At 44.3% G+C, this 27,311-nt stretch overlaps 2 protein-coding genes across 3 annotated transcripts in view; one reads left to right on the forward strand and one right to left on the reverse strand.

Moving 5' to 3' along the window:
• The window catches only part of tnfrsf21 (tumor necrosis factor receptor superfamily, member 21), a 25,472-nt gene extending 9,719 nt beyond the window's left edge, over nt 1-15,753 (reverse strand). Inside the window, exons 1-4 of one of the 2 annotated variants that reach the window (XM_061241858.1) lie at nt 15,285-15,753; nt 9,065-9,716; nt 6,426-6,959; nt 94-359 (exon numbers count right to left, since the gene is read on the reverse strand). In XM_061241858.1, coding sequence (XP_061097842.1) covers nt 94-359; nt 6,426-6,959; nt 9,065-9,716; nt 15,285-15,323 — 1,491 coding nt within the window. In that variant the 5' untranslated portion in view covers nt 15,324-15,753. The remainder of the gene's footprint in view (nt 1-93; nt 360-6,425; nt 6,960-9,064; nt 9,717-15,284) is intronic. The other variant, XM_061241859.1, reaches the window with a different exon arrangement.
• Nucleotides 15,754-20,206: 4,453 nt separating this feature from the next.
• Nucleotides 20,207-27,311, forward strand: part of cd2ap (CD2-associated protein) — a 52,980-nt gene continuing 45,875 nt past the window's right edge. Inside the window, exon 1 of the mRNA XM_061243328.1 lies at nt 20,207-20,506. Coding sequence (XP_061099312.1) covers nt 20,503-20,506 — 4 coding nt within the window. The 5' untranslated portion in view covers nt 20,207-20,502. The remainder of the gene's footprint in view (nt 20,507-27,311) is intronic.

Genomic DNA, 27,311 nt, shown 5'->3' on the forward strand with positions numbered 1-27,311 from the left:
TTTGTGAGTGTGCCGAGTACACTAAAGGCTACGACCTTTGACTGAAAGCCTGCGGAAACGCGCCCTCCGCGCCGGGCGACGGGGCCGGCTCACCTGAGGATTGTCTTCCATCACGCAGCGGATCTTCTCCACCACGTCGATGCGACGCTGCCGATGCAGGGCGCCGATGAGCTTGGCGAGGTTGGCGTCGCCGTCGCGGATGGTCCAGTGCTGGAAGGCGGCGTAGGCGCGCTCGTGGTCCGCCGTGTAGCCGTTGGAGAAGGCCGCCACCTCTCGCTCCGTGGCGTTGGCCAGGTACTGGTACATATCGATCCACTGGCTGCCGATCTGAGCGGCGACCAGCTTCAGGATGTCCACACCTACGGTGAGAATAATCACAATTATATATATACCTTTTAAATACAGCACGTGGCTGTCCAGGTGCTTTGCAGATCAGGACAACAACAAAAAACAAACAAACAAATGAGACAAAAAGTTTCACAGACATAGATTAAGCCTGGCCCTACACTAAATTCAACTTTGAATCGAGATTCGACAGAGAAAACAAATTTCATCCCGTGTGTGCCGATGAAACCGGCCCTAAAACTGAGAACATAAAACCGTTGACACCCTCTGCAGTCAGAATGCTGTGAATGTCAGAGTGATGTTTAAGGACTGTCATTAAACGTGGGGACTGAAGGATACTGAAGGGACTGAAGAATAAGCAAAGGGGACTAATAAGCAAATAGTCCTTACGCTAAATTTATGTAATGTAGTCTTCAACTAATGACAATTCGTTCTTTTCATAGACTTATTCTTTTTTAATACTTTTACTTATGGGAAGGACATTTGATTTGGTGACAGGGTTTCAGTAAGGTCAAGAGCTGGTGATTTATTCTGAAGTGTTAGCAAGTAGCAGAGGGATGAACCTTCGATGGCTTTCTGCCACCACATCGCAGACAGGGCACTAGGGTCATCTTATATCATCTTACTGAAATTGACAGCCGGTCAAATCATCTCAAGCCAAGTTATTCATTTAACTCAAGATGTTCTCTCATTCACCTTTTGGCCCAGCCATATTTTCCTAGCCGGCTACCATTAAAAATAGCATGCATTTACATAGCCAAAATGAAAGAATGATAACAAAAATGGTAAAAATTTCCTTCTGGGTTACATCTTGCTCTGTCCCTTCTGATATGCAACTTTCGGAAGAGACTTTTTGAGGGGTAACCGGTGACTTTTTTAGGGGAAACTGGTGACTTTTTCAAAGGAGACCGGTGACTTTTTGCTCAGAATTGCTGGCAATACTGCTTTGAGGTTTCCTCTCTGGAGCTTTCTGTCACTGCTCTCGACTTTATTTCACAACAGACAGCCATGATGGAGGTGACAGTGCTGCATTGCTACACTGGCTCAGAGTGCCTTTCCCAGCTGAGAGAAACCCGGCTGTGCTGTGTTATTGTCTGCAGCATAGAGGTCTGTATACGTACGATTGCTTTATGATGTTTATGCTATAAATAGGTCAAATGGTCACATGCTTTTCACCCGGCAGTCCCTCCAGGACATAATGTGCTGTGTACAAATTTAAACAAGGACGTAACTATATACTTTGTTTCTTTAAAACAGGGCATTTTGCTTACACAGCATTGACTCACTTCAAGAGGCAAATGTGCTCATAATTTATACCAATATCAGAATACTACTCTCTTCTAAAACTGGTATCATTATTGGAATGGGCCATTCAGAACATACTGTACATGACTCCTTCATGACAGGCTTCCTTTTGGTTTAAAAAAAGCATGCTCTGATGGCACTGTTTTCTGTGCTGAAGTTGTACATAGCAACATGACTCGAGGATATTCTACACTACAACCTGCCCTCAGACTGCCTTTGCGGAGACTTGATACTTTGGGGCTGAGTGTAAATAGTAGAGATGGAAAATATCTTGCAGCAAAATAGCATCTTTATACATTCGGTTACACTGTCCACAGTCTGGTATCACTACTCACTGCATATTTTGTACTAGTTATATTCTTGTTAGAAACACAACTACCGGTTTTACAGAGAAAAAGTAAAGGTAATTAGTAACTTTCACACAACATTTTCCACCAAATTATCTAAGACATTAAAACTACATTAATTAAACAAAAATGAACATGAAAAGTAGGTAAATAAAATACCACATTCAATAAAATCACACTCCTAAATCTGTAGTTTTAATTTGAGTTTTTTTTCCTTCTACAAAATGTGCTGTATTAGTTTAAGCCATAACTGAACATAACTGGGTCAAGTTAAGTGGTCAGCTTAATATTTTTCTTTTTCAGAACAAAGTGCAGTACAGATTGACAGAATTATGTTCCAGAGTCTCCATCAAAAGTTAAAGGCAGACTGCACTGGATGAGCATTTTTATTTTTTTATAATATTTTCAAGGTGAAAATCCTGCACAGTATGTAAAGCTACAGAGGGCCTGTTGTTCTTGTTCTCTGGGGCATTTCACAGGGCTACGGAGGACTCCCCGTTCTCAGGGCTGCGGTGGTCCATAAAGGGCTTTGGAGATCAGCGGGAAATGGGGATGGGCTGTAACGAGCGCTTGCACTCGCCCCAGGTGAGATTTCAGCCCGTGCCGCTCACTCGCCCAAAGGGCCCCGCAGCCCTGTTACCAGGCAGCCGGAGGCAAAACCTCCCCAAGCTAAGGGCCACAACGTTATTTTGAACCTGAGGGTTGCGTCGCCAGAGAGTGTTGTCACGGCTACAAGGCCTTCAGCTTTCCTGCTCCTCACTGTGTTTGCTTGTCAAGCAGCCGAGCTACGTCCCCAACACACAGTCACTTCAGATGCTTCTGGCTCATCTCTTTTCGATAATATCATACAAAATATATATACAGACAGCTGGGATAGCAGTGTTTCTTAAACTTTGGGTCGGGACCCTAAACATCGGGTGGATCCCACAATGTAGTCCACTATACTAAGCAAGTGTTTGTATTTGACGGGCCCCTGAGAGGTTTTTCATAGGGGCCCCAGTGGGAGTGTACCATTCTATTTTCATTCATTCAGTCATTACCCAGGATCCCTTGTGCCGGGGGAAAGAGCGGGTCACAAAGAGGCTGCGTATTAATTCACGGCTCAGCTGCTTAGGAATTATTATCATTTTTCGAACTGTATCGGAAAAGTGTTTTTTGAGTTGATATATTAGAAACATTTTAGTCATCCGCAGCTGAAGGTGAAAGAGACAGCTGTGGAGGCCGAGGCTTGGTGACCGCACTCACGCCACGCCGATCAGAGACGGTCCCGGCCGTGGAACGGGTTAAAACATAAGCACATGACCATGAGCTGCAGCACAATGGTTTCGCTCTATACAGTCGCTGGCCGGGTGCCCTGTGCGGCGCTTTCTACAGGAGATTCACCCCGCACCCCAGTGTACAAAGCCAACAGATTTTCATCTGAAGGACCCAAACGAGGCAGCAAACCGGATGAAACCGGTCTACGTTGGTGTAACTAAATGCCCTCAAGAAGAGCCAAAATGTTTCACTTTTTGTAATCCATTCTGTGTTCTGGGTAGGCTTAAGAAAATAGGTGGTCTGACAGAACATGTTGCAGGCAAATAAGATCCTCTAAAAATGTATTTTAAAGTTAAATTAAAATGCCGCTGCAATTCCCTCGTAAATTACGGTCCAACCCGAATGGTGCAGTGCAGGTTCTAGGGAAGCATCCACTGCCTGTTTGAACTGAGAGGACATGTTGATCCTTGTTCATAAACCTCATGCCGTTCACTGCAGTCAGGAAATACAGAAGAACAGGTGCCCGTGCTGGATTTACCATTTAGCTCAGTGGGCCTTTTTGGATATGGACCAGACGTTTACTTCAAATACAATGCAATTAATCATAGGATTTCGTTTTTCATGTCAGGTACCTCAGGGAGAAATCCACAAAGAGTTCAATGAGGAATTGGACAACTCTTTCCATGTAAATAGGGGCATAGAGTCAGGTTTCATTAACACTGTTGGATCGCCTTGTCTCACATAGCGAAATGTAGTCTCACAAGCATACTAGTTAGTCTAGCGATGAATTCATACTTCTATCACCAAACCTATGCGTATGAATGGGGTGCATTGCGATTGTCTTCATCCGACCAGTTACTGCACGGCACTGCCGACATAACACATTTCAGCAGCAGTTCTTCGAATTGACAAAAAAATAAATCATGGCCCAACCCGTTTCTGGGCATGGATAATAGTGTTCATGGATAATATGCGCCGTGAAATAGCAGCGTGAGAATCACACACAATGAGCCCGACAGGGTGGTTTGTTTTCCTTTCATCTCAGGTTATGTATGTTCGGTGTATCGTTCATGGTACTTCCTGGCCCCGTATGAAAGAATGTGTTCTTTGTACTCCGCTTCTCTATTCTTTATGTTTTCATCATTCATTATCCTGGTTTTAGCTGCTCTAGTAAATAGACTTGGACGCCCTCTGGGTAGCTAATTATACACCTTGAATTAATTTCGGGAATCTTTTTGTTTCGCGTTTGCAGTAAACAGCTGCGTAAATTCTACCTACACCGGTTCAGTGCAGACCCCCATGAGAGTTTTGCGCTAAATATTACTTGCAAAAAAAATTAAATTAATTCACTATTTTGAAGTCTGAAAAACAATGAAACAAACAAGCCAGTAAAAAGGGAGGAAGTTTTTATGTCAATGGCGGGCTTCAGAAAATAATTTTACCAACAGATTTTGATAATATAACATGGGGAAATCATGTTATCTTTCTAGCGCCTTAGGTTTATTGTTAATAAACAAGAGTACTGTATGTTATTTGCAGTTCAGTAGGCCGGAAAAATATGGGAGGTTGAGATGAACATTTGTACTGTATAATTTTTTTAATAATCATACTACCATCATTGCTTTAAATCATCAATTACTTTGAAGCATTAGCTTTCAAGGGGAGTTCTGTTGCCTGCCATTCAAAGTTTCAAAAAGCCACTGCTGAACTTTAAATACAAAGCTGTTACTGGCACACTCATGAAATGAGATCCAACCGCAATGGTAAAGTTCGAGTTACGACTATTTCTTAAAGTGCAGGTTTCATGGAAACCCCTTTTCTGAACTGTGATTCAGCATCTATAAAGCTGACTCTCTCCTTGTCTAAAAATGTCCCTTTGAACTTGCATAGCAACCATTGTAGTGATCTCAGTTCTCCATTTCTCATAGGAGGCCCAGACCTAGACACCACGACTGATAAACCGTCCAACTATGTGAGACACAATCTCACCTCCTCCCCCTCTCCCCTCCTACCTCCACACAAGAGCAAGTGTCTGCAATGATAAACTTGAGTGACTCCTAAACCACAGAACTGGAATAATCTGGTTCCAACTGCACATGGTTGGATCTCACAACCGGATATCTGAGGCTGAGAGCAAGCCGCAGTCTGGCATCGGAGTACTGGGGCTTTGCTGCAGTTACCTAGCAGCCCTCACCCCCCCCCCCCACCCCTTCCCACCCTGACGCAGCCCGCGCCATTACGATCGTCTCTCCTGCTGCAGGAAAGCAGTCTGTCTCCTGATACTGCTTTCTAGAGCCTGTACATACACACACACACACACACACACATACACTGCCATGTACAAAACACACAGAGCGGTATTCTGTGTCTGACTACTGAGTTTGACTACACACTGAAGGCTCCCGGCTAACACAGAATGTTCTCACGTTACAGGAACGTTTTGTCGACGTTACAACACGGCAGCAACACTGTGCTAATTTTTTCGCGTCAGCTGGGTTTACACTAACTGGATATCGCCCACTGGTCTAAACGCAGTGTGAATCACGCTGAGGTCATTGCTGTTAAGTGGGGAAAATCCCAAAGCCTCGGATCACGGGAGCGCCTCAGAGGTAAAGCGAGCCGCAGCACACTCAGGCAGTGTGCACTGATGCCAAGTGTCTGAACGGGGATCAGAAGTGTAGCGTTAACTCTGCCACTGTGTTCCACCTCCCATATCAGAGGCTGTATTCATAACACCGTGCTCAGCAAGAGCAACAGGGGGATATTTCACAAAGCACAATTACTACTCCTTTTTTTTTTTTTTTTTACTTCAGTCTATGTTCCAGATTTGGACGGGTTCTGGCTTTTACTCAGTGCAGTTATCCGCCTAACTCAGTAATCCTGCTTTGGGAAATACCCCCCTGGTTTATCCAAGCCTTGAGCAAAAACTGGCTGAATTAAATCTTGATCAGAATACCTGGTTACAACGGGGATTCCATTAAATAAAATCTACAAAGGGGATGGAGACAAGCCAAAGAACCATTTCTTTCCGAGAGTGTGCAGTCAGAAAAGTCTAAGTTGTAGACAATGAGGCTGCTGGCCAATCAGTGGAATAAAGGCCCCAGTTTATAGTCCAACAACAGAGTGTCGCTCAACTGAAACTCTACTGTCTCGTGAGCAGCGGACACTCACCCTGGCCGTTGGAGCAGTAGATCCACTTCTCTTTGGCCTGGGTGGGGGCGACGGACTTCTTCTGGATGGCCTTCTCCACGATGCTGCTGGGGTCCTGGCGCGGGCCCTTCTTCAGCACGCGCGAGCTCCTCTTCACGCTGCACACCACGATCACCACCAGCACCAGCAGCAGGAGCAGCACGATCATCCAGGGCAGGTGCTCGTTGATGTCGAAGCGCTTCTGCGGGCCCGGCCGCGGAGAGCCCCGCCGGGGGGGCCTGTAGGGGGCGCCCTGGGGCCTCCCCTCCGGCAGGGGGCCCGCGGGCGGCTGGCCGTCCAGCTTCCGGATCTGGGGGTCGCGGGTGAGCAGGCGCAGCTTCCGGGGGGGGTCGGTGGCGGCGGGTTTGCCGATGGCAGTGGCGGTGGCGGCCGCGGCGACGGCGGCGGCCATTTTGGTTGAGTCCACAGGGCTGCTGACCGTATTGCTTGGGAGAGTTCCTTTAGCGCTCGGTGAGAGCTCCAAGTCCTTAACACCTGAGACCAAGTCAAAGGCTTCTGACCCCAACACACACACACACACACACAGATGAAGAGAGAGAAATTAGATACGGTTTAACCCAGGCAACAAGACAGAAGAGACACTAAAAAACTCCTCCTGTCAAGCTGGCAGTCAGAAAATAGCCTTCACATTTCTCTATGCCAGCTGCCTTCATAATCACACGTGCTTCGTGGGAAGGAGACTGCTCATATCCTGTGTGTTTTTAGCTGCGATAAAGAAATCCTAGAAACTGTAGTATCCCTCACTCTCCCCTGTGGGCGCCAGACTGAATCGCTCCCCCGCGGTAGGGACAGTACCACTATTCCACCACTAGATGGCTACCAGCCACAGAAAAGTGCTTGCCTGTTTAACAGTGAACGCTGTGTACTTTTTGGTATTCCACAATGCCTCTGAACAGTGAAACACACACTCACCGAGCACTTATTATTTAGACTTCTACTGCTGTAGCCTACGCCCTTAGAGTTATGATGCGTTGTGTGTTCATAGATGCTCTTCTGCATACCACTGTTGTAATGTGTTGTTATTTGCGTTACTGTCACCTTCCTGTCAGCTTTGACCAGTCTGGCAATTCTCCTCCACGTCTCTCATTAACAACGCAATTCTGTCTGCAGAACTGCTGTTCACTGGATTTTTTTTGCGCCATTCTTTGCAAACTAGACTAGTGTGCATGAAAATCCCGGGCAATCAGCAGTTTCTGAGAAACTGAGTATATATATATCTTACATGTCAAAATAGGAAGTCATTTTTATTCTCCTTTTTAACGACCCCACAGTTCCTTTCAATTGAAAAAAATATTAACTTCAGGTACCTGCAAACTGCAATCAGTACTGCCAAAAAAACACTTAAAATTATTTTCACTGAAAAGAAAAATGTTAAAAACCAGTTATTGAAATGAAAGTCTTGATTTTCGTCATTTTAACAGTTGTGGATAAGTTCCCTGGCTTTGCTAGGAGCCACATATCACAATGTGGAGTGGCCTCTCTCTGCGTGGGGTAACACCTCCAGCGATTCCATTGAGAAAGAGATTCAGTCGAAACTCCACACAGAGCCTTTCACACCCTCTCCGCAGCCTGCCTGAAGAGACGCCTAATTTCTACAAACAACACCAGCTGGGTGAGTGGCAGTCAATCACCGGCTAACAGAAAGATCAGTGGAGTTAATGGCCTGTTTTAGTGGCGTTTAGTGCAGCGTAGGGTAACCAAGCTAACAGCACACCACTGACAAAAAATGCTTTTTGATGCTGCTTCACAAGCCTTCAGCACAAATCAGTCTAAACATTAAACTGAAGAAAATTTTTTACAAATTAATTTAAATTAACTGAAGTGTATAACAAATGATGTTCGTTATTTAACATCATCTGTGCAGATGAATTCATCAGTGAAAAATGGTATGTCATTCAGCTAATTTAATCAAACACGTGAGCCCATGAGGATATCACATTTTTAAATGGTTGTTGTTCATTTGTTATATCTTTTTTATATTGTCCTTGTGTTTCACCGTAAACGAGCAATTATTCGATAATATTTATTTGGCAACAATAAATTATTTTGTCCATGAAGTATCTCTGGTGTTGGCAATGGCCGCAGACTGTTACATAAGACTTGGCTGGAAAGCAAAACTCAAACAATCGGCACATAGAAATGCGATGCTGTTCAATGTAAGGCTTGCAGAACATCTAGCTGCCATTTGCGAGGGCAGAACTACCATAAAATACTAAAATGGACTGCAGCTGAGCCTTCTCCATTTTCAACAGAACAAACTGCACAATAACATGTACATTTTGTTCCGTACATATGGATACTTTCAGAGTTAAATTAACATTGGACGCTGGGAAACCCACCCTCGCCTGCAGTATTCTGTGAACAAAGGTTGAAAACATTGATTTAGAAGTTCTGTTGGGTTCGGGGAGGAAAAAACTAGTGGGGAAACTGCACCTTCACTGGGTGTTGTTCCCCAAAGCACAGAACCCAGACGATAGATGAATTAAATTAAAAGGTTTTCTTAACAGCCAGACCTAATGAACCGTGCGATTGTTTGAGCGGCGAAAACAGCAATAATCATTCATCTCTGTTGGTGGCCGCCACGGCTCACGGCCGGTTACCTTTGTGCGTCTCGACCGCCAGGGAGGCCTCGGCCAGCCCGGAAGGCTCCGCGGTCGGGGGCAGAGTCGGGGGCAGGCCGGCGGCGGGCGGGGGGCCGCAGCCGTTGTCCGAATCCTTCGAGCCCCGGACCCTGAGGACCAGGCCCAGCGCCTGGCAGTTCGTGTGGGGCCTGCACTTGTCCACCGTGGAGGACGTGTCCGAGAAGGAGCCGCGCGGGCAGAGCCGGCACTTGACGTCCTCCGCCTCGCCGCCCGGCCTCCGCACGCCCCAGCCCCTGCCGCAGGGGGAGTGGGGCCGGCAGCCCCCCTCGCTGGCGAAGGCGCCCGGCGGGCAGGCGCACTCCCGCTCGGTGGAGGCGGTGCACGCCTCCTTCTCCACGAAGGGCGCGGCGCAGGGGGCCCTGCAGCGGTGGCACTTGTCCATCCCGTTCTCCCTGCGCGTGTAGCTGCCCGCCGGGCAGCGGCTGCACTCGCGCACGCTGGTCTGCGTGCAGTGCCGGGACACGTGGGTGCCCGCCGGGCACTTGTTGCACATGAGCTGGACGCCGGTGCCGGGGTCGGTGTGGCGGTACTGCAGGGCGGAGAGCGACTCGGTGGAGCCGCCCAGGCTCGCCGCCCGGGCCGGGGCGTCGCCGACGAGCGCCAGCAGCAGCTAACGGGAAAGACAAAAACGAAACGAAACAAAAACCGACAACAACGACGTTGTTGTTCAGCTGTTGCTGTACAGTGACCCCAAGACAACAGACCGTCTCTTTGTTCAGAAACAGTTTACATGAAGACTTGTTCCGCGTAATTAATTGGGACTGTAACGTGGAGACAATGAGGAGAATTTGACAGTAGTGTCTTCAACAGCATAATTGTGATAATGATTGTATAATGATTGTATTGATTCGTGAGCTTGGACAGTTCCAGTGATTTAGGCATTTAAATATCTTTCATGTTTATGAATTATCCCTCTGTTGAACAGTTTATACAAAGCATCCTCCTCATTGTTTCAGACAAGACATATTTTTCAAACAGTACATTAAAAAACAACACAGAAATTGTTGATGGTTCATGCTCTTTTTCTAAAATGGCAGCTGTAAATTCGGGCTATGCACCCACGGCAGACGGTCCTGTGAAATCCGCCTCTCAGTCTGTTCCCTTTCCCCCTTTTCACCACAATGCTTTTGCAACTGATGTCACTACAGCATATAATTCAATCATTTGGTCCAGTGATGGCAGTTTTCTTCATGCAACACTGCCTGATAGGAAATATGTTTTCTCTTCTTTTTTTCATTTCTGATTTGGTCAGTTCTTTCAGGTGGAAAGTCACACAAAATATGATTTTGAATATATAGCAGTGAAATTCCATTCTGAATTACTCATTCCGAATTCAGCTATTTTACAGTATAAAGTAACAAGAAAGGATTAGTGTATTCTTAAGTAATTATCTTTATGTTTAATTGATAAAAAAGGCAGTCTTGAGCAATCAGAATCATAATGCTAGGATCTATTCAAACAGTGGCATTACCACAAAATAGAATAAAACTGTATACATTTCCAGCATTAATACCCACAATCCTCTCTGGATTCATTACATGTGCCATTTCCTATTCACCACAGATCACATTTGTAAATGGATAATTAGCCTGTGCAATCAGCAGCATTTCCACATCACCAAAGGGATTACCACCAGATTCTTCCAAATGTATTTGAGAACCAAAAGTACAGACTCCTGCAGGACTTGGCAAACACAATAAAGAATGCGATAGCTTCAGAAAGGATGATGTTCTATGTGTAGCAAAGTAGATGTATCTGATGACTGAGATTTATTTTAATGGTTACAATATTTCAAAATGCTGTATTAAGCACATCACAGATTGTTTGATGTACAGAACATGAACATTAAAACACATAAATCCACATATTACAGAATCGGTTTTTAGGACAACTTGTCCACCAATAGTAAACTCGAAGCAGCAACGTTGGCCAGCTCTAACACATATTCTCCAGTTCTGCGAATACAGCAAACATCACATCTATAAAAAGACAGACTGGACAATTATTGTACTTCCTCAAATTTGACATTGGGTACAGTGAGAGCATTAATACAGCAGTCCCATGAACCATTTTGTATTCTGCATGCTTTTCAGCAGCGCAATAATGACTTTATCGTTTATCAAAAGCACATAATTAAATATCAACAAGATTAAATTTTTCATTACAGGGTAAGCGGAGGACTGATGACAGCAAACAACCTTCTTTTGACTTCTGCCGTCAGCCCTGCCTTTCAGCCGCGCAGAACATTGCCGTTTTCCTAGCGCCCACAGCTGGACTATGCCGTGCGGCAGTGAAAACCAATCCCCAAAACGAACCCAATCCGGCCATAATGCGCAGCAAACGGAAAGGCCTTCGTAATGGAGGCCTGTACTTCATTTCCTCTCGTAATGGAGGCTGGCTGCAACCATGTCTGTTTTCTTACATTTTTTGAGTGCACAATCCCCTCCCCCACATGACGATGGAAGCATTAACCTACAGCATCTACACAGAACGAGAGGTGACTGCGTCATCACTTTCTGAAGACAAGGCTCTCTTAAACGAGATCGATCATCACTTTCTGAAGACAAGGTTCTCTCAAGCGGGTTGACGCGACTTTAATGGATTCTCCCCTCCTTCCGTATGCGCAGGAAAACGTGCAATGTTCCCAATTTCACATGGGGGCTCCGCTCCACAACAAGTACTTAGACCCCTCTTGTCACCCATAATCCCCGACAGTGTTACCATTCTCAGCGCACCGCACGAAGGCATCCCAATTAAACGTGAGGCTTTCTTGCTCTCAGTTTGGCTCGAGCTGCTCGTGTCTCTCATCGTGAGGTGATGGGGGCACTCTACTAAACGTGAATAACAATTAGTCAAAGTTTGGCTTTCCCACGAAGCTGCCATCGCAAACAAAAATCACACAAAGCAAGATGGGACATTGAAAAAGAGGTTTAAATGATTGTTTTAACTCTTAATTAAAAGGGGTGTATATGAACATTTATTTGAATGAACTTGTACAGAGATAAAGTTTGTGGCCTTAGTGAATGAATACTAGATAAGCAGGAATTAAACCATTCAGGAACCTCATTGCAGAAATTCCCAGAATTTGATAAAGGAACAATCTAATCTTAAACTTTGTGTTGAGATTTTTGCAACCTGAGAATTTACCTTAAGCGCTCTCCACACTAGAATACCACATTTTCAAGAAAAGATTTGTATTCCCTGCTTTCACAATTGCTAAGTAAAGGTACAGATTTTGGTTAAGGAAGGTTCACAATGTCTCCTGGTAACAAACTTGCCATTTGAGTTTGGACAGTACAAATTGTTCCAACTCTCAACACGACCGTGTCTGTACGTGAGAGGTTTTAACTGACAAATGTCGTTGAGGGACATGCAACATCACACCAAAATGCTGAGGATTTGGTGTGGAGCTGGGGGGATAATGGTGTCTCGGTTCTCTTGCCAGTTCATAAGAGCCAGCAGGCTCTGCCATTGCCTCGAGTGCTTCAGTAAGCAGATGGGCTGTTAAAAGGCTCGGTTAAAGACCGCCTGCCCGGCAAAGTTATCTGAAGTCTAGGGGGCGATGAAACACCAGGAGGAACTCTGCGTCCCCATGAAGGCTATTACGACAGCATTTCTGTCTCCATTTAAAGAGGAAATAACAGAAACGGAGACCCCACCCCTCTATACCAAAACTGAAGGACATTTTTTATTTTAACCAGGAACAGGGCCGTGCTTATTAATTATTTCACGTGATCATAAAAAATGAAAAGGACGAGACAGCCTGAAAGCCCTCTCCCAATGTGCTAATATAGCAGTGAACACTGAGTGGTCTAGAACATGTGGGATTCTCATGACTCAGCAAATCTAACTGCAGCCTGCACCACGTTACAGCACCAGGTCCAACAAGATAAGATAAAGCTTCCACTAGAAATTAGCACATAAATACATATAGTTCTACACCCCAAGATTTGTAAATGGCTCATAGTAACAGACAGGGGTAGGGGTGGTGGTTCAAACGGCATACAACTCATACTAAATTCCAGGCTGATTTTCAGTGAAAAGTAGTACGAGTAGTATGCTCGTCTGTGGTTTCGTACACAGCCAGGAGAATTGCACCAGTCATCAGTCAGTAAAAGAACACAATGTACTCAAAATTCCCTTAATGTCTTTTGTTCATTAAATAAATCACACAGCGCACTTGGAATCATTAATATCTGTATTCCCAAAATAGAGCTCTTTATAAAGTAAGGTACACTCATGTGCCTCACAGTCCAATTTTGAATCCTTTGCCAGTACCGACATTTGCTTATTGTACCATGGAGCAGGGATTAATTAGCCATTGTCTCACCAAGGACAGAAGACTTCACTCATTCAATTTAGCCGAAATACACAATAATGGGTACGTGAAACTATTGTTGAAATGTGATGCTGGGAAACGGCAGATGGTGGTGTAGCTTGCGTATTTTTACATTTCCCGGAATCCTCCCAAAATAGCAGGCCATACAGTTGCTACATGTGCAAAAGTCATAGGCGAGTGTAATGTTCAGCAACAACAGCCCAATTGCCATAGAGACCAGGGGGTTACCAACCAATGTCAGATCACAGATCGCTCAACTCCATCACCGTTTGTGCGACCCCAGTTAATTTCAAGACGCGTTCTGTTTTTTTTTTTTTTTTTAAGTCGTCTCCATAAGAGACCATGACGATGGAACTAGACTTTTCAGTTTCTTTGTGAGCAAATGGTGGTGGAGAAGCACCTGTTGCAAGGTCCAAACAAGTCAAACCCGAGCCAGGAGTTGGTAGCACCTAGTTTATTGACAATGGCTGGCGGAGTGGTCCTCTGCCATGGGACCCAAGGCAGAAAGCTAGCCATAAAAACACACTCTGGGGCCCACAGAATGTAGGGGGGGTGGGAAGGCCTGTTAGGTAATTCAGCAATGAATACACCCTTCAGCTTCTCCACTCAACCATGCGACTGGAATACCATTGCAGCACGGCGAGATTTGTATTATTTGGCTCATTTTTGAGGATATTGTCAGGTTTTGTTTGGGTTTTTGTTCGTTTCTCATATACGTAAACGGATATTAATTCACTGTAGCAGGCAGGGACTGAATGCAGAAAATGAAATGCAAGCATAGACAGTTGGAACAAACAAAGAATGTTAGACAATGTATGTAGAATGGCTTACAGAAAACAAATTTACATAATTTAGTATTTTGAGCAGTGGCATATGGTATTAAAATCTTGAATGTTTGGCCTGAGTTGAAATCTGTTGGATACTGCTGTTACACTCTTCAGGAAAGTAATTTTGGTTATTTGTTCTTTTTGTGCATGTAGGTAGGGGGGTGGGGGGGTCCAAGTGGCTTACAGAATATAAAATGTACCATTTTCTGCATAATCATATGACCTTGGTAAGCAAGTAATACAGTGTCAATTCAAATGAAAAAGAAATCAAAAAGCAATATTTATTTTTTTCATTATAATAAAATAGCTAATTTCATTGCAATGGAATGCAGTTAATCACATTATTAATTACATCAGAGAGCATGCCCATATTTTCCATAGCAGTATAAAACATGCCATATCTCATTTCAAAACAGTATTTTTTCCACTGGTCCGGTATGTTTCATAACATCAGAAATAAATCGTGGTATAATTGACCTGTTCAGTCTGTGATATAAATGCTACTCTGCTGCAGCAATGGTCTAACGAGGGCCTGGAGCATATGCAATGTTAATCCGCATTCCTGACACTCTTTCATGCCACTGAAAATTCATATGCAGAGTGGCCATACAGTTGTTACAGAAGACAAGCATGACATTATCACTGGAGACAACATTCAGTGTTCTTCTAATCAACAAAAAATTACAAGAGAAAAAATGAAACAACAGATTGTTCTATTGTTCTCTCTCTCCCTCTCTCAGTCTCTTTCTTTCTTCTCTCTCTCCCCAGTATACTCAGGTTTTAGAATGTAAAAAAAATATTAAAATTCCACTGTTATTTGTTCCACAGACGAGTGGGACTCGCTCACCTAAGCAAATTTACCTGAAATCATGTTCAGATTCCAATTTAAAACAAATGCAAAAAATAGACACTGTCACTTTAAATCGCTCATAAGGAAACAGGCGGGGGAAGCATACAGTGTGGGTTATTAATAATTGTATTCAAACAAAATCGTACACAAAAGGTATCTTACCGTCAGAGGTATATAGATCACAGACATTTTCCCAAGCATGTTCCAATATAATTAATGTATCTCAAAATCGGCCCATGTCTATAACTGAGCTAATAATGCTTCCTATTTGATGGGCGGCATCTCCCTGCATCAAGAGGATACCCACATTACAATTGCTTGCCTAACGCTAGCCTAATCTAAAACTGGTGTTTCTTCCACCGGCAGTTTTTTAAAGTCAGTGTCACGAAATGAACGGGTTTGAGATAGTATGGGATGAGAGCTTCGTTCTGGAAGAAAGGTATAAATCCCATAGCGATGCTGGATTAAGATTGAAATTTCGCCTCTGTTTGTCCAGGTTTCTTCTGTGTCTCTGCAGCAAACCCCGAGCGCTGACTGAATACGGGGCGGGTACATTCGACTGACGTCATTAATGATATTCAGCGCAGGGTGCTTCTTGTTTATGCAGTTAGTCAGTTTCCGGGAAGAAACAGTGCTTGCGCAGAATTAGCAGATGCATTCGCCCTGTCGGTTATCCCCCTGCGAGATTGTGTCAGAATTATGTGATGACAACTGGTAGGTTACTTCATTTAGGCGTCTGAGCTGTAGGTGGAAGTGAATGATTACTCATGTAGGTTAGCCATTTAGACGCCTCTGATTATTGTTTCCGACTGAGAGTTTTCTGCAGTGATTGTTTCGGCCCAATGTTTTGCTCAACAACAAGAACAAACATATTAAATTAATAAATCAAAATATAAAAGATAAGAAGATACATTTATGTTTAAAAAGGCGTATCACGGGGTGGCATGAACTACTGTTTTACCCAGTCCCTCCCTGTGTTAATCCGGGAGATACTGACCCACTGACTTCAATCTCCCATATTTAATCTGTATGTAGGCTACAGCAACTGATTGCCTTTTTGATTTTACATGCCTTTCCGTTGCCACCTGACATCAATCCACATTTTTGAATGGCGGATTTTTAGGATTTATACACAATTTTTTTTTTAATCGGTGGCTTTACCACCTTAATGCTCGGAATCTCGAATCATTTGTTAATTCACGTGCCATCGGTTATAATGCTCTTGTTATTAAACTTGCTGTCTTTTATAATGCGTTTGTTACTTTACCTGCCGACAGCTATAACTGTGCAAAAGCCCCGAGTTTGTGTCACTGACACGGAACGGGAGCGTAATCCGTGTAGCATGCTTTAAAGAAAGTCCAAATATATCCGGCGCACCATCTGTCATGCACGTGGAGCCCGAGATAAAGGGATGAAACGGGGAAATGCCCTCACGTGGGCTGAAGGGAGAAACGACCCTCACGTGCCCCTGCCCCTGCCCCCTTTTCTCTGTTGGACAAAAGGAAGCAAATAGCTTAGTGACTCAGGGGGAGGAACAACGGGGACAATCTGTCTGATTTAGTCAGCCCAGCATTGTGCATTTGAGCTAAAATATGACGGTCAGCGTCAATATACAGTCTTTCACTCCACAACAGAGCTGAAGATCACTTTATGATGAATTATTTATGCTCATGACTTTGCAGATGTTTACAGACGGGTACTGTTTCCCCAGCATCTGTCGTTTTGCTGAAGTGTCTCTTTTTCAATAGTTCTCGAAAAAGGTGGATCAAACATCGAGCATATTGACCAGTGAAGCTGGGTTGGTTGAAGCCTGTTTGCAAGCACAAAAGTTAATGTTGATAAATTGATGTGTATAATGTAATAATTTTATAAAGTCATCAAAACAGAACATAATTATATTTCAAATGGATTGTACATTTCAAAGAACATTAATAAGCAGGAAGGACAGATCTGCTTATTTTTAATGCAGACAAATATTGTACACATGGTATAGGCATAATTACTTGAAATGCCTGCTCTGTATTGTAAATGTATTGAATTATGAAAACAACAAGCAAATAGATGTTATCAATCTCAAGGACAAAACGTCTTAATAGGTTCAGCGTTTCCACATCCTCATTTAGTTTACTCTATGCTGAATCAAAAGTCGACCCGGCTGCGTGCTCTGAATTGAAATGCTGCCCTCTGTTGGTTATTATGTTGAGGTGAAGAGATATTTTCAGGGATTCTATTTAATTATGATCATGGACCACTCACTGTGTTTTTTATATCCGTGCATTACATTACCTGAAGTACTGAAGCTGAATGTGTCGACAGCAGTTATTCAATATGTTCACACAACCTGGAGTGATGAGGTATCATTATATTTAGATTTACTGGCAAAAAAAAAAAACGTTAAAAATTTAAAAAATTTTAAAAAAACTTTAACTGTTATATCCATAACATATTTATGCCATCAAAAGATAAAAGATGACTTACTTTTGCTTCCAATGACGTTTTCATGCTAAAATATTTTCAACATGAAATATAGCCTACTTTAATGCCAATTTTTCTACTCAGGACGGAATGTTGAAAGCATTTATTAAATAGGTTGCATTTTGTTTTTTTTAGTAACTTTTTTTTTTTACAGTGCACACATATAGCTACATACTTAAAGTTATTAAATAAATTCAAATGGAAGCCACTTGGACTTAAACATAATATTTACCTGCTTGTGGTAATTGAGCAAACTTAATATTATTAGAAAACCATGACAATTTGAAACAGTAAAACCTTTCAAAATGTGCTGGCAAAACGAAATTGCTGTATAGTTCTCTGTATTTATCAGGTTTTTTAAATTTATTTTTTAAAGAAAATTGCATTTTAATCTTACAACACAAGGTGGCAGCACAACACTCCAGTACAACATTCTTCTGCTAGGAACGATAATAGGAAATAATAACGAGGGAAGGAAATTTCACACATGAAGGTGATCTGGAAAATAACTTACTCTGGGTGGTGCTCCAGCCAGAGTTTGTCATAATTTTCAATGTTTCTATTTTTGCTATTTGTTTGGTACAGCAGAAAAATATATATTCCAGGAGGCCAAGGGAAATTCCAGTAGACTCCTAGCTAATCCAGGAGAATTGGCCACCCTAGCTGCAGCTAATGTCTGTGCACTCATAAAATGCACTAGCCTGCAGTCCAGTGGCTCATCTCCACTGCACAGATGATGCAGTACAGCAGGAAAGTGGCTGTCCATAGGTGGGAAGGTGTAAATCAGAGAAGCTGGCAGTCTACGCTTGCCTGGAGCATCACTGTGAAGTGCTAAAGCAGCAGTAACTCAAGGAACCCTGACAGGCTGAAACCCATGTAGGAATAAGTACAATTCTGTGATGTCTGTAAAAAACATACTTCAGAACTAGACAACTCTGTCTTCGGGTAATAAGCAATGCTAGCACACAGAAATCAGCATTGGAAGCATAGGTAGTTCCTCATTTAACAAATCAGCAAACGAGTCTGGAAAGCAGCCACTGCCTGCAGTTCATGTTTCAATTAAATATTAAGTACCAGATTCCAAGCGTCTGACTGGGTGAGGTTGGTATTTGGTGTTCACAATGGAAAGTGTAACAGCTGATTTTGCTAAATTGTTAGTTGCTCCACATTATTGCACATTCTGAAGCCTTATACCTGTGGCAACAGTGTTTCTTAAAACACACCAAGTGGAATTCACCCCTCTGACTTCAGTCATACCAAAGTCAAGATGAATGGCATTCCTTGTCTGGGCTTTGGATCCTAAACATGTAGGCACAGGTAACAGGAGATATTTGCAGGCAACGTGAGTGCTATCTGTATGTGTGTGAGTGAGTCAGAAAAGCACCCACAGACAAAAATATGAAGTTATATATATTTATATAACAGCTAACACCTACAAAAAACTGAATGTACTGAGACGCATACATGCCTACTCACTGGACAGCTAAATATGGCAGCTGTCTTGGAAAATGCATTGTTCATTCAGAACAGAAAACATAGCCCATGCAAATGCTCTGAGGTCTATCAGGAAATTCAGAACGGATGTGCATTCTATCGAGGCAATTTAGGCATTCTCAACAGTGTTTCAGAAGCATGGTAAACAAATTTGTAGGCAAATATTTTCCACCACAGCAATGTTTACAAATCGGCTCCGCGCAATTCACACAAATGGGTGACCAAGTGTAGCTAGCAGCACCTGTATCCCTACTTTATCTCACTAAACTAAACTGAGGGTAAAAATATAATTCATTTATGAAATTCAATACATTTGGTGAAACATATAATTGCATTAAACGTTTAACTTTATAGTGATACAAGGCACTACTATGGAAACAGATATTATATTTATATATGTGTTTATGTGGTTGGGGATATCATTATCTCAAATGCCCCTGACTGACAGGAAGCCTCAAAAAACTGTGCTGGAATTGTGCCAGGGCACATTGTTCGATATTTCCATGGGGCCAAAAATTCATGTGTAGATCCAGGGTGTGTTGCAAAGCACTAAAAAAAATATCCAGACAAGTAGAGGAGAGAAGCACACATTTTTAAAGTATTGGGGTGCACCCCTAGTGTCACACAGGGTGGCTACTTGACACTTGTTTTTTACCAATAAATTGAATGTATTTATTTGAAAAAAATTATTTATTTGCAATAAACTGAATCCCTTCCGGCAGCTGTAAACAGGTAACTGGCTTCCTTGCGTATTGTCTGCTAGCCACACAAGCAATGAGACTTGACATAACCTGAGCAAATGATTGCGCCTGTATTAAAACATCGCAGAATTCCAGCAGTGTCTAAATCAATGCATAGATACAACTGCATATTTTCATGCATTGACGACAACCAGGCGCTCGGGGGGACGAGTGACTCTAGTTCAGTCCGGGATGTCCATGTGTGCGGTTTATGGTCGGCGGCACAGCGCAGTTCTGTGGTCGGCAGTCTAGTCCTCCTCTTTCCCACTGGAGCGGCTGCTGGACAAACTACATTCCAGCGAAATATTCTCGCGGGATTCTCCCACCGAAATATCGCGCGTTTTCCTGCTGTTTTGTATATGTGTGGCAGTCAGAGTTAAGGCAAGTCTGGGAAGGTGGAGACTTCGGGATAACTTCCCCAGTTATTTTCACATTAAAAAAAATAGATAGTTGTACCTCGGGTACGCCTGTGAGGCTCAAGTTAAGGCGACGACGAATGGCTCCATGTTGTGATTAATAAGTTAGTAACGGAAATCACTCCTTTACAAATCACACAGGAGCGCACAAGTAGCTAGCTAGCTAGCTTGGAAGCTCTATTGGACATAGCTAGCTAGCTGGCTGGCTAGCTAATAGGCATCAGAAAGCAAGAAGGTCCTGCAGTGAAGGACAGTATGGGTAAGTTTATCAGCTGCGCCCTTGTTGTTTCCTACGTAACTAGCTCACAGACTAGGTATACTAACTTCCACGAAATAAATAGAGTGGTAAGTTGGGAGCCACTATCTACCTGATAAATTATCAAGCAATTGGTGCTAACTTGCTGCCAAACGGTGTAAGACAACATTGCTACAGTAACATTAGCTTGCGTTCGCTGGTTAACTTGCCAGTAGTACCCGGATTTTGTGTTGGGGAATTGCTCGGGCTGGATGAATCAATCCAGCCCGACCTCCCAAATTTTGCTAAATTGTACAAGGCTCAGTCAACTGCATTAAGTTACCTTTTTAAATGGGTGGTTGGTTGCTAGTCAACTGGGTAGCTAAGTTGTAAGCGGTTGCTCGCTTTGTCATTAAGTTAGCCAGCTGTAGCAACCTTAATGTCATTTTCCATGTTGGATATCCTACATGCTCAGCGAGCGACAAATTAACTTCCAATGTTCACGCCACCTGAAAATAAATTACCAATCCTACATTTTGTTCTTCTTTCGCTGGTTTGCTATGAAGTTATATCTAGTCATTGAAATTATCTTGTTATATCGTTATTGACAATGCAACGTTATGATTTGCTGTATTTGCGCTGACGTTAGGTAGCAACCAGCTTGCTAACTCTTATGCAACACGCCTAGGAAGTAAAGTCATACATTGCCTTCCCTGCATCATCTTGACACCTAACTAATTCCCAGACAAATGTGAAATCTAGCTGACGGTCACTCTTGCATGGCAGATTGTTTGGATGGAAGCTGTTTCCCATAAACGTCTTTAATTCAACTTAGTCGTCATTGTTAGTATGAATACTGCTGTCGGGAATTACAGGTTTGACATTTTCATAATTGATGAAAATAATCGGATACCGTACTATATGCCTATTGGATACCTTACCATGTGAGAAGTTTGTTTTGAATCTTGTTATCAATGTACGTTACTTCAGTGCTCTGGAACATTTTGGTTGTTGTTGCCTTCCTTTGTTTTTGTTTTACGTGTTTTCGAAACACTAGGTTATGCTGACTCAGTCTTAATATGTGTTTAATTTTTAGTTTATTTGTGGATATTCGCCGCTCTTTTAGCGGTGTCGTTCCAAGACAGTGCAATTGCTGCAGCCGCGGGTGAGGACTGTTCTTGAATGACCCGCAACTGCATTTATTGCAGAAGCGGAGTTTCCATGGTAGCAAGTCAGTAACCGCACAGCACAGTACTGACAGCTGCACCATGCTTACTATCTTTGCACAGTAGTTCTACATTGGATTTACTGTATATGGTTAACTTCTGCAGACTTCCTTATCTTGTTGCCTCCTGGGTATCCCAGAGAGCACTCAAGAGTCGTGAGAATTCCAGATTATAAATTCAGGCTCATCTGGAATAATTTTTAATTTCTTTTTAAAAAAACACTTTCAAATCACAACAGACACTGTCCTATTTTGGTGAAATACACGTTTTCCATATATGGTAAGTTTTTTTACGAGGCTGTTATGCAAAGTGTTCAAAAACACAACATTCAAAAGCAGGTGTGTTGCACCCAATTCTTAGCCCTGTGCAAATGCAGTCTATGTTGGCCCCGTTACAACTTTGAAGACCAAACTTTTTAGTGCAGACCTTTTAAATACCATCCCATGCTTTGGGGCCCTGGGTAGTTAGTTCCACTGTGACACCCCCATATGTTTTGTTGAATGGGCGTGGTCAGCAGTGCTGGCAAAATATTTTGACTGTTGCTCTATATGAATGCTGATCAGTAGCTGCTGTATATATTGGGTGACATTATTATTTGAGCTCACCTTTGGATACATGCACAGGTGAAAAGTCCAGGTTGCTTTTGAAAAAGTCAGAATTGTGTCCCGATCACCTGGATTTGCTAATTAGCACAATTCTTTAGCTATAGAACTAATGACACACTACTAACTTACTCCTCTCTTATTACACATGCTTCAAACACAGATGTGTTTAACAGCAGGAGTGGAAATTTCAATGTTGGAAGACTGATGTGAGTGATTTGTGTAAATGGTCTAGTATCTTCTGTAGGCACACTCATGCTTAAACGGACTGTAATTGAGCGCAGTGCATTGTATCACTGCTGTTAAACACTAGCATGTTATTTTGTGCAGAAGTGTGATATGGGTCTTCACACACACACACACACACACACACACACACACACACCCACATACACACATGCATATACACACGTACTCGTACACACACACGCATACATGCATGAACACGCATGCACGTGCACACACACACACGTATGTCTGCACGTACACACACACACATCTGTGCGTGCACACACACACACACACACACGTCTGTGTACGCACACGCACGCACATGCACGCACACACACGTCTGTGCACGCACACACACACACATGCGCACATACAAATGCACGCACATGCACACACACGCGCACACACGCACACACACACACACACACACACACACACTGGGGAGATTTTGTCTGAGCATTGGCAGCAGGCAGACGGACGCTGCAGGAAGAGGCAGCTGGCAGCCAGCTTGCCTGCGTGGCCCCAGTGCTTTCCCCCGCCTCAGCGTTACTGCACCACCGTCAGACCCAGGCCTGGCCCACCAGGAAGCAGGAAGAGGGGGAACCTTAAAATAATAACCCCTTTTTCTATCAGCAACCCCCCCCCCCCCCCCCCCCCCCCAAACCCAACCCTGCGGCTGATCTTCGAGTTATTCACACCCTTTTCTAGTGGCAGGAAGCAGCAGTGACGTGACTTGTGAAACCAAGGGGTAGTGAAGCAACCCGGCAGGAAAAGAGGTCGGCCAGGGCCGAGGCGCAGGCACTCTGCCGAGGATCCGCCCATCGCGACGGCTGATGCGGTCAGATCGCGGGTCAGCTGCGAATTCCCGTCCCGGTACCCACGCCGCAGTTTCTGCCGCTGTGGAGAAGAGTTTCTTCTCTTAAACGTTGATTTTTAAAGCTCAGTGCCTTTCCCCCCCCCCCCCCCCCCCTCCCCCTGCCTCTGTGACTGAGGCAGGGGCTTTGGATGACCGCTGTCTTCCTGCAGCTTGGAGCATACTCTGTGGATAGGATACGTATTGCTTCAGCTCTGATTCTCATCATTTTAGCAGTTTTCCTAGGTGGAGTGTGTGTCTATATATGGCCTGCTGACATCATTGTTGACTGAAATGGCCGCACTCCTTGCAGGTTTGCACTGAAGGGCAGAAAATCTCCCCGGCAACGGCTTCTCTGTTTTTATGCTTTTCCAAAACTCCCTGGCAGGGCTGTCAGCATCCAGTTGACCGTTAACGTGTGCGTTTTCATGGGGCTTTTTCGTCCGAGCCAACTTTGGACGCTGCGCCTATGCGCAGAATCTCATAACATGGAGGCTTGGACCCCCTGAGAGATTTCGCCAAACCGTGTAAAGACAACACGCCACTTCGCCCACACCCATGTTCACTCAGACTGCACGGGTAAATACCCGCAGTACGTGCGGGTGAAGAGTGCTTGTGAAGGTAACCGCAGTTTTTGAATGTCAGTCCAAGAGGCCGCCATTTTGGTGAAATCACTCATCGTTTTGCAGTTGCCACAGGGCAATGACGGCGAGGTTTGTTTTTTTATTTTTTATGTTTTGTTTGGTTGCGAAGACGCTTTCTGCCAGTGTCGCGCTTTCCCTGTTCACGGTCGAGAATTCCGCAGCTCCCTGTCGTTGGCATTTAACAGGAATGCTATAAACCCAAGCTGAGGCTTCTCATTTGGGATTGAGGAATGGGTCAGAATTGGATTTGGCCCGGAGGTAAATGAAGTTACTGGCAGCCTATTAGGGAATGCATGGCTTTCTGTCGCAGCTGTTTGCTTATAGCTCACAGGGATCGCTGGGCTGGCCCCTTAATCTGTCCTCTACACTGAATTCTTCGGTTTGACTGGTGATATTTACTTTTGCTCATCAACGACCCCACTATTGTTATGTCTGTGTCTCGACGTTTGATACTGGGTGTCATTAGTGAGTAACACACTATGAATTTAAACATTGAAATAATTATCAGATTATTGACTGTTTGAAGAGCAAAAGTATTTTTTAAACTCATCGGAGCCATTGTACGCTATGCTGGTTTACTGTCACAGCCAATGTGGTGATAAATCACATCGGTTGTAACCGTGTTGTAACGGTAATATACGCTGCTTATCTCCCGTGTCATATTACAAAACTACTGCGCTGTTGGTTTCAGCCAGCCTGCCAGTTGGTACATGCAGGAGGCCTGCGGGCCAAGAATCAAGAATATGCGTTTTATTTTTATTTTTTTTTATGTTTTGAAGAGCCGTGTCACTGAGCTGTAGCGAGACCCATTTCGCTCCGTTTTGAGGGCTGGTGACCACCGAGGCGTGTGAGGGCGGGCCCAAGCGGCCCCCCGTTCAGACGCCCGACGAAACGCAACGGCGTCTCTAAGGGTTTGAGCGTCGCTCTTCCCAGTAAATATGTGAAGAATTTGCGCCGCCTCGCCCAGAGGTGTAGAACCACCGCGACTCCTACACTCGGTAGGCCTCGGAGGCTCCTTCCTCTTCCTCAGTCCGATTGGCCTGGCGCCGACCGCTCGTTGCAGGGCGGCCAATCACGACCTGGTTATTAATAGCGTCGAGCGCTTGGACTGGGAATGCTCTCGGCCTTTGTGGGTTTGAACTTCCTGCCTCCAGCGTGAAAAACAGACTTGCCTTATGGGAAGTACTGTCAAGCTGAAGAGCTGCCCCCCCAAAAAAAAATGCCGTCTCACACCTCTTTCACAGGCTCCGATTGGAGGAGGAGTTCCTCGCATGTCTCCAATTGGCCTGCGTCTTCACTCACCGCTTTGATGAAGACTCACACCTAAATGTCGTTTAGGCCACTGTTCTGACATACATGGCAACCTGCGTGTAAGAAGGTCAGAAGCAGACATGGACTAGAACTGCAACCATTGGACGGAGTGGTTACTGTTCAACGGACTGCAGTCTAGTTCATGTCAAAGGCAGCATCAAATTGTGCCTCACACACTAGAAATTGTTATCCAGTAAAAAAACACTGTTAAAAAGGTTTTGCTTTGTTTACCTGTGATTGTTAGTAGCATGTGCCTGTAATTTACAAAGTCTGCTCTTTCCAGCTGTTGGGTTAAGGGCCCAACAGCTGTATGGCTACATCATGGCTGCACCGGGGCTTGAACCACCAACCTTCCAGGTCCCAGTCATGTATTCAGTGTCACGTGAACAATGAACCAGATTGTTGTTATGGTGAAGTTCAGTCAATCTCTCCATGGTCACTAGCAAAGAATCCTGTCCTGAGTTCATGGTCTGATTTGGGTTCTTCCCCCAAGGTGCATCATGGGAATGCTGCATTGTGTTTATGGTACGTTCTTACACTCACACACACACACACACACACACACACACACACACACACACACACACACACACACACACACACACACACCCCACGTCCGACTGGATCCCCAGTGTCTGTAATCCAGGCTAATACCATACTTGTGAATGCAGTCTTAATTCTTTATGACAGAGCTGGAAATGTGATTTTCTGGCACGGATTGGCGGGCCCCATTAGTCACGTTAGCTGTGCGCTTAGCTGCCATCCTTATCCAGAGTGACATGCAAGTCACCCCCCCCCCCCTAATCTGCCTATACAGTAGGACTGTGTACAAAAGCAATTGGGGTTAAGTGCTGCGCTCCACGCGTCCACATACATTGATTGAATCATGTAGCCTTCTTACTGAGAGCTGGTTTGCTAACGGGTGAGCCACACTTTCTCGATTGGTGCGTAGATACCGCTGATATTTAGTCTTGATAAGAAAAAAAAAAAGATTAAGTGCTTTTTGACTGTCGTCACCGACAGCGTCTTTAACATGTCTGGACATTACTCGGGGTATGCGGTTACCCGTAACTACGCAGAGTTTAGACTGCCTGCTTCAGTGACCCTGAAACGCCGGTGTGTCATTCACGTCTTTCATAGGGGGACTGGCGCCAAGTTCACCCAAAACAGGATGCTGTGAGTACAAAGACTTTGGACACAAATGCTACTGCATTGTGAAAGGCTGATTAAAACGCGTGTGCAAGTAAAGCTATAAAAGGACTGACTTTCTCACCCCCCTCATTTAAAAATCACCAACCATTTTATCACTGTTTCTTTGTCACTTTACCGTCTATAATACCACACTATCGGGTTGATTACCTGCCAAAGTGGCTGCTTTAGTAGAAGATCTTGCCAGCTGAAATCAACATTTTACCTGCATTTGGCTGGTGGTGGGTGTACTTTGCATACCCAGACTGGAGAAGACACTCACTCACTAACAGACACTGACAGTCTCACCCACAGTAACGGAAGTTTACCACTCACCCAGACATAGGACACCTCTTAATAGTCACAAATGGCCCTTCTGTGTTGGACGGCTGTTTGTGTGCTGCATGGTGTTTGTCTGCATCCAGCTAATGCGGGATGTTCTGGCAACGTTACTGGAATGTTTTGCCAGCATTAATACATTGCAGCAAGATTGGGGGAACGTTCTGCCAACGTTAAAACATTGCAGCAACATTGGGGGAACGTTCTGCCAGTGTTAAAACATTGCAGCAACATTGGGGGAACGTTCTGCCAGTGTTAAAACATTGCAGCAACATTGGGGGAACGTTCTGCCAGTGTTAAAACATTGCAGCAACATTGTGGGACAGCGTTGCCTTAGCTGGACAGCCCCTGGCGCTGTTGCTGTGCTGCAGTGTGAGGCTGCAGTCGCACTAGCTGGGGTGTCTGCTAGCATTTTCTCCAGGGAGCACAACACGT

Source organism: Conger conger, chromosome 5 (genome assembly GCF_963514075.1).
Source record: "Conger conger chromosome 5, fConCon1.1, whole genome shotgun sequence".
NCBI classification, from domain to species: domain Eukaryota; kingdom Metazoa; phylum Chordata; class Actinopteri; order Anguilliformes; family Congridae; genus Conger; species Conger conger.